The sequence below is a fragment of the Rutidosis leptorrhynchoides genome, chromosome 6, assembly GCF_046630445.1.
Source record: "Rutidosis leptorrhynchoides isolate AG116_Rl617_1_P2 chromosome 6, CSIRO_AGI_Rlap_v1, whole genome shotgun sequence".
NCBI classification, from domain to species: Eukaryota; Viridiplantae; Streptophyta; class Magnoliopsida; order Asterales; family Asteraceae; genus Rutidosis; species Rutidosis leptorrhynchoides.
The window spans coordinates 69071683-69080219 of record NC_092338.1 but is presented as its reverse complement, the minus strand read 5'-3'; the positions used below and the strand labels follow the sequence as shown (position 1 = coordinate 69080219).

The following is an 8537-nucleotide window of genomic DNA, read 5'->3' as shown; positions in this document are numbered from 1 at the left end:
TTCTGTATTTACCAGCTTCATTAACACATATGACATATATGTATATACATAATCTAGTATGTCTGTTTATGAATATATATAGAGAGAAACTTAATAGATATGAACAAAGAAGATCATATAGTAAATTAAATATGGTAGATAGATGGTGCAAATGGTTAAGTTAAAAGGAATTAAATACGACTAATTTTGGTTGGATGTGAAAATCAAATAGAACCCTAATGTAAACATAACATTTGACAAAACTGGTAATCAAGTAAATGGATAACGTTTTCATGTTTACACAATCCAAATAAGGAGGATATTTTTTACTCAAATGCACGTGATCTAAATGAGTTATCACGCTCAATTGAGAGAAAATTTTGAATCAGATTGTTCTACATTGAAATCCGTTGGTGTTTTTGTAGTAGCTCGTCCCATATCAGATAGGAAAAAAAATATTGGTCCCTAATAAGTTTAAAGTTGTGGCTAATATATTGATATCTCTCATCATGATTTTAGTTATAACCTGGAGGTATCCGGTTAGTCCACTGCTTTAGTTTGTGATGGTTGATTGTCTTTCGAGTTGTGACGGGAACGTGTTTCGTGTATTTCTTGGAGCCGCGACTGACTGGGACCACTGCCTTAGCGAGAGATTGTCTTTCGAGATGTGATGGCACGCAACTCGTGCATCTTTTGGGGCTGATACGAGGGTCGTTTCATTTTTTGTAGCGGTCTAGGGGTTTGGTTTACTTGCTTTACTTTGGTCTCAGTGACTTTTTCCGATTACTTTCCCTCTGACCGCTTAAATTTTTTTTTTTTTTTCGATTACGTTCTCTCTGACCGCTTTAAAATATGTTGTTAATAAGATTTGGATGTGACACGTATGTATCTGGAGATGAGACTTTAGGAATTAACTTGTACCATAAGTAATCAAACACTGTGAAGTGATCCCATTTGAACGAGTTACATGCGGTATCTGGTATCTCTTCATGAAACAAAACTGCAGTTCTAGACTTAACTTTTCTTTTAACCTACTACATTAACTTTCATACAAGGTTTTATGTATCTTTATAACAACTTCAGTTTATCAGATGACTTACCAACTAACGATATTGTTGTAGTCATTAGTCAATTTAATAGACCATATCGACTGTATCTTCTATATTTATAATTTATACTAATTTATGTATTAGTTTTAGACAATATTATCTTGTAAACCTTTTTTCAAAATAGTGGAAAGGTAATTATAGTGTTTCTTTAGATAGGATATTGTTAGTGGAAAGGTAATTATAGTGTTTCCTTAGATAGGAGATTGTTTGCTGTATATATTGAGGAGTCATATCAATGAGAAGATCAAGTCTTACATTCTATCATGGTATCATACTAGGTCACGATTTTCTTCTCCTATCTCTCAATTTTTTTTTACGTGGTCTCCTCACCCTTCTTTGTGTTTTTCTTCTGCTTCCATGGCTGATCAAAAGAAATATCACCCAGCAATCACGGTTTCTAATATCAAAAATCTTGTTCCAATTACTCTTGACTTGGAAACAAGCAAATATAACTCCTGGTCTCAGTTATTTATCATTCATTGTCGAGCATATAAGGTTATCCAACACATCCTACCCGATGCCTCTTCCTCATCAAACACGTCTGATTCATCTACCACCACCAACACTGCCACACCACCCGATGAAAACTGGAATCAACTGGATGCTATTGTCCTCCAGTGGATCTATGGAACCCTCTCCATCGATCTCTTGGAGACCATCATGTCACCTGACACCACAGCTGCAAAAACATGGGATCGAATCAAATCTATTTTCAACGACAATCAAGCATCACGTGCGGTTCATCTTCAACAAAAGTTTAACAACATCAGGCTTGATACCTTTCCCAACGTATCTGCTTATTGCCAAGAATTAAAAGCTTTGGCCGATCAACTTGCTAATGTTGGTACCACTATCAAAGACGATCGACTTGTCCTTCAACTCATCACGGGTTTGAACAGCAACTATGAAATCATTGCATCTCAATTATCACATACCCACCCTCTACCTTCTTTCTACGAGGCGCGTTCAATGCTTGTTCTTGAAGAATCTCGCAAAAATCATCAACATCAGATGCATACTCAAAATCCTCCACCATCGGCTGAATCAGCTCTTGTTGCTACGACCACACCTTCTTCACCACCGGTGTTTAATAATAAAAATTCGGGTCAATCAAACCGTGGTCGTGGTCGCAACACTTATCGGGGTAATACTCGTGGTCGAGGTCAATATACAAGAGGAAGAGGGCGATCAAACTACAGCTATTCTCCTGGACCTAATTTCACTAATTGGCAGAACTCAAATTGGGCTTCACAGCCCACTTCGTGGAATCCATCACCACCACCATGCCCCTATCCAACTCAACCATGGACTCGGCCCGTTTACTACAATAACTCACAGCCTGCTTACCCTTCTAATTCTCAGGCTGGACTCCTCGGCCCAAGACCACAGCAACCTAACCAACACGCTTATGCTCAGTCCATAGCATCGACACCAACAGATATTGAATCTGTTATGTATACCATGAGCTTGAACCCTCCAGACAACAACTGGTACTTGGATACGGGTGCTACATCTCACATGACAGGCTCTCCAGGTAAGATCCTATCTTATTCTCAATCAAAGTTTCCTCGACAAATTATTGTTGGTAATGGGAACGCTATTCCCATACATGGTACAGGTCACTCATTCCTACCGTCTCCTAACCGTCCACTTTACTTGTCCAATATTTTATACTCACCAAACTTAATTAAAAACTTACTTTCTGTTCGTCGTCTTTCTACTGACAATTCTATTTCTATTGAATTTGACCCTTTTGGTTTTACTTTGAAGGATTTTCCGAGGGGGACTCCCATCATGCGATGTAACAGCTCTGGTGATCTCTATCCTTTCAATGCTAGTTTGCTTCATCAACGTGTCTCACCTCATTCTACCTTTTCTGCCGTTTCTTCTGATTTGTGGCATCATCGCCTTGGTCTTCCAGGCGATATTATTTTAAAGACTCTTAGTAATAAACGTTACATTTCATGTAATTCGAAAAATAGCAATAAAATTTGTCAATCATGTGTTTTTGGCAAACAAGTGAAATTACCATTTTATGCATCTACTTCTTTGACTCATTCTCCTTTTGATATTATTCATAGTGATTTGTGGACATCTCATGTGGTAAGTAATGAAGGTCATAAATATTATATACTTTTTCTTGATGATTACACAAATTTCTTGTGGACATTTCCTCTCGGACAAAAGTCTAGTGTCTATCCTATCTTCTCTAGGTTCCATTCATATATTATGACACAATTTCAAACATCAATCAAAACGTTTCAATGTGATAATGGAACGGAATATAACAATGTTGCTTTTCATAATTTTTGTTCTAAGAATGGCATGGTATTTCGGTTTTCATGTCCCTATACATCTTCTCAAAATGGTAAAGCTGAACGTAAAATCCGGGCTATTAACAACATTATTAGAACCCTTCTTGCACACTCTAAGGTTCCTCCAAAATTTTGGCAACACGCTCTATCTATGGCCACTTACATCCTTAATATTCTTCCGAACAAAATCATTCGCCATAACTCTCCTACACAATTACTTTACAAACGCACCCCTTCTTATCACCACCTCCGCACTTTTGGATGTCTTTGTTATCCTCTTATTCCACCAACTCAAATAAACAAGCTTCAGCCCCGCTCTTTACCATGTGTTTTTCTCGGGTATCCTTCTAATCATAGAGGTTATAAGTGCTATGACTTATCATCCAACCGCATTATTGTTTCTCGTCATGTACTTTTCGATGAGAATGTTTTCCCATTTTCTTCTCTACATACTCCCACAAATGACTCCTACAAATTTCTTACCTCCTCATTCAATCCAATCTTCATTCCTGGGCACTTTAACTCGTCTGGCCCGCCTTCACAATCTAGCTCAATAGATTCTGGACCCAATTCCTCAAATGCTAACTCTACTACTCCTTCTAGCCCAGTCCACTCACCACCTCTAAATACTAACACCTCCTTTCCTTCTCCTTCGAGCTCATCTACGGCCCAAACTACCAACAGGCCTACCTCACCATCTATGTCCACTGATACAAACTCACATAACTCGTCTCCTGATGAAAATTCATGTAACCCATCTCCTCTTAATATCACCACAGCTCCAACTAATATTCCTCAGCGTACAATAACTACTCGTTCAATGTCAGGAATTTTCAAACCCAAAGCACAATTCAATCTCTCTGCCACCTCTCAAAATTCTTCTCCAATATCTCCAATTCCTACCAATCCTAAAATAGCCTTTAATGATATAAATTGGAAACGTGCCATGTATGAGGAATATAAAGCTTTGATTGATAATAAGACTTGGATTCTTGTCCCACGAGAACCTAACATGCAGGTAATTCGGTCTATGTGGATCTTTAGACATAAAGTGCATTCAGACGGCACTTTTGAGCGCTATAAAGCACGATTAGTCGGTGATGGACGCGCTCAACAATTGGGTATTGATTGTCATGAAACCTTTAGCCCTGTTGTCAAGCCTGCTACGATTCGCACAGTTCTTAGTATTGCTGTTTCTAAGTCATGGCCTATTCATCAGCTTGACGTGAAAAACGCATTTCTTCATGGGAAGCTTAATGAGACCGTGTATATGCACCAACCATTCGGGTTTCGTGATCCTCACAAGCCCGATCATGTTTGCCTCCTCAAACGCTCCCTTTATGGTTTGAAACAGGCACCTCGCGCATGGTACCAACGGTTTGCGGATTTTGCTTTCACTATTGGTTTTCAACATAGCAAATGCGATCACTCGTTGTTTACATATAACCATGGTTCTAATGTTGCTTATTTACTTTTATATGTCGACGACATTGTTCTTACTAATTCAAGTGACTCTCTACGTCACCATTTTATATCATTGTTTGCACAGGAATTTGCAATGAAGGATCTTGGCCCGTTAAGCTCTTTTTTGGGTATTGCAGTAACACGTGATAAATCCGGGTTATTTCTTAGTCAACAGGCGTATGCTACTGACATAATTAATCGCGCAGGTTTAGCCTCGTGTAAACCTGTTGCGACCCCCGTTGATACACAAGGCAAAACTAATGCAGCCCTTGATAAACCCGTTGCTAATCCTACTACTTATCGTAGTCTTGCAGGTGCTCTTCAATACTTGACGTTTACTCGCCCCGATATTATTTATGCCGTTCAACAAGTGTGTCTTCATATGCATGATCCACGTGAAAATCATCTTAATGCAATCAAACGAATATTGAGGTATCTTCAGGGAACTGCATCACTTGGTCTTCGTATTTCTAAATCTTCAGCGCATAATCTTATTGCCTATACGGATGCTGACTGGGGTGGTTGTCCGAATTCTCGTAGATCAACATCCGGTTATTGTGTGTATCTTGGAGATAATCTGATTTTGTGGTCCTTTAAACGGCAGGCTACAGTTTCTCGGTCTAGTGCTGAAGCCGAATATCGTGGTGTTGCAAACGCAGTGGCTGAATCATGTTGGTTGCGCAACCTTCTCTTAGAACTTCGGTGTCCTGTTTCGAAGGCTACTCTTGTTTTTTGCGATAATGTGAGTGCTATATATTTATCTGGGAATCCCGTTCAACATCAGAGGACAAAACATATAGAGCTTGACATCCACTTTGTCAGGGAAAAGGTGGCACGGGGTCAAGTTCGTGTGCTTCATGTTCCTACTCGATTTCAAATTGCTGACATATTCACCAAAGGTCTGCCTCGTATTCTCTTCAACGACTTTCGTTCCAGTCTGTGCATTCGTCCTCCGATAGCTTCGACTGCGGGGGAGTAATAGACCATATCGACTGTATCTTCTATATTTATAATTTATACTAATTTATGTATTAGTTTTAGACAATATTATCTTGTAAACCTTTTTCCAAAATAGTGGAAAGGTAATTATAGTGTTTCTTTAGATAGGATATTGTTAGTGGAAAGGTAATTATAGTGTTTCCTTAGATAGGAGATTGTTTGCTGTATATATTGAGGAGTCATATCAATGAGAAGATCAAGTCTTACATTCTATCACAATTGACGTAGCTATCTGACTCCTACAATTAAATTGCATTCTCGATCTCGATTTGTTAAGTTACGGGTTTAACTGCTTTTTAGGACATTGATTCTAACCAACCACCATGGTTAATTATGGGTAGTTAAAATTTTTTGAAAATGACAACGATTAACATATAATCAATTTTAACAAATAGATCGTATAAAAGTAGTAGAATTAAAATATCGTTAGTGTGTTAAAATTTAAGTAAATTGTGAAAAAATTGTTTATTAAAATATTAGGTTAGAATTTTGGAGCTTTATTCACAAATCACAATCCATAGCATTATGGTTCTTTCTAAAAACAACTAAAAGGTCCGTGGACTAGTCCAACTTGCTCTAGCTTCAGGTTCAATCCAAGGTGCGTCTTTTTAAAAGGGTTAATGTAAAATAAAATTTTTGTCCTAAATCACGCGGATAGTTTGACTTTTTTTCTTACTTGGATAGTCCATTAGTTTGTAATTCTTCATGGATAATCCAATCGTTAAGTCTCCGCTAGCAAGATGTCGTTAAGTCACCCGATGTACATGGCACATGAGGGTATTTTTGTCATCTAAAAATGTCATTAAGTCACCCCGTTAGCAAGATGTCGTTAAGTCACCTCATTATCAAGATGCGGTTAAGTCCCCATGGATGAAGTAACCGTGGTTTTTGATTGAAGAAATAATCCGGGTAGGAATGCAGTGATGAATGGTGATATGATTGATAAAACTCACCACACAATTGTGGGTGTTGTCTTATCATTAATATATAAGGAGAATTACAAAAAGTACACTAAACATAAATTAGGAATAAATACAATGACAACTAATAAAATATTTACTTCCTAATGTAACTCTATTATCTGACTTGTTCCCGAAGTCGACCATCATGACCATGATACGCTAATGATAAGTTAACACCCCCTCAAGCGAACTGGTGGTGGACCAACACGAAGCTTGGTACGAAATGATTCAAACAACGGACGAGGGAGACTTTTGGTAAAGATGTCTGCCAGTTGAAGTGTCGTCGGGACATACTTTGTATACAACTTTCCGGAAGAAATCAGCTCACGTATAAAATGATAGTCAATATCAATATGTTTTGATCGTTTATTGGAGACGGGATTTTGACTTAAAAATATTGCACTTTTATTGTCACAAAGAATGGTTGGTCTCTCCGGAGGTAGTACATAAAGATCTCGAAGAAGATATGTAATCCATACAATTTCAGCTGCAGCGTTAGCTAAAGAACGATACTCCGATTCACAACTAGGCCTAGCCACAGTTGGCTGCTTCTTTGCACTCCATGAGACGAGGTTACCACCAAGAAAGATAGAGTAACCATAAGTAGAGCGACGTGTCTCAAGACAACGAGTCCAATCAGCATCAGAATATCCAAGTAATGATGGTTGTGAAGCATGCTGAAAAGATAAACCGTAAACAAGTGTACCTTTGACATAACGTATAATTCTCTTCACGACTTGAAAGTGATCAGTGGTAGGTGCATGAAGAAATTGACTAACTTGATTAACCGCATAAGAGATATCAGGACGAGTAATCGTAAGATATTGCAATGCACCAACCAATGAACGATATAAAGTCGAATCATCAAAAAGAGGACCCTCTAACGTGAAGCTTTCAGCAGTGGCTAATGGTGTGGCGGCTGGTTTTGATTCTAATAATTCGGCCCGAGTTAAAATATCATGAGCATATTTTGCTTGGCTCAAGAAAAGACCAGAATCTGTGTAAACCACTTCAAGTCCCAAAAAATAGCTAAGGCGACCGAGATCCTTAATAGCAAATTCATCATTTAAACGAGAAATGAACTTTCGAATAGTGCCAGTGTTATTTCCCGTGAGAATTAAATCATCCACATAAACAAGCAGGTAAAGAAGATAAGTTCCTTTTTTGAAAACAAATAATGAAGGATCTGCTCGACTACAAGAGAAGCCAAGTTGTATAAGAAATGCACTTAATCTATGAAACCATGCACGTGGTGCTTGTTTAAGTCCATATAACGCCTTCTTTAAACGACAAACATGTGAAGGGAACTTTGGTATAACGACCCTCATTTTTCCATTCTATATTTTTCCTTATTAAATGACCAACAATATAATTAAACTTAATGATTTAACTTTAATCGATAATTGTTAAGCGTTAAGAATTATAAAACATAATAATTAACTTTGTGTAATAAACGACAAGTTAATAAAAGATAAAAATAATGAGCTAATAAACTTTTGTGAACAAAATAAATAACCTTAAACCTTGTACACTTAAATAATTAAACTTGGATAATTAAGGAACCATTTAAACTAATCTAAAGTACAAGGACTAAAGTGAAAAAGTTCCACCTTAACCATTCTAACCCTAGCCGATTTTAGGAAGGGTAAAATTACCCTTTTGCCCTCCTAATTTTCTGCCCAAATCAACCCCCATCACCTCCTCATTAA

The 8537-nt window shown here is 37.7% G+C and overlaps 1 protein-coding gene across 1 annotated transcript; it reads right to left on the bottom strand.

Annotated features, from left to right (window-relative positions):
- Nucleotides 1-6998: 6998 nt before the first annotated feature.
- LOC139853733 (uncharacterized mitochondrial protein AtMg00810-like) lies at nucleotides 6999-8156 on the bottom strand. Its single transcript, XM_071843098.1, has one exon. The coding sequence runs from the start codon at nucleotides 8154-8156 to the stop codon at nucleotides 6999-7001; it is 1158 nt and encodes a 385-aa protein (XP_071699199.1).
- Nucleotides 8157-8537: the final 381 nt, after the last annotated feature.

What these genes read in the sequence shown, in the direction of transcription:
- LOC139853733 (XM_071843098.1), bottom strand. Translation starts at nt 8,156, where the DNA reads ATGAGGGTCGTTATACCAAAGTTCCCTTCACATGTTTGTCGTTTAAAG.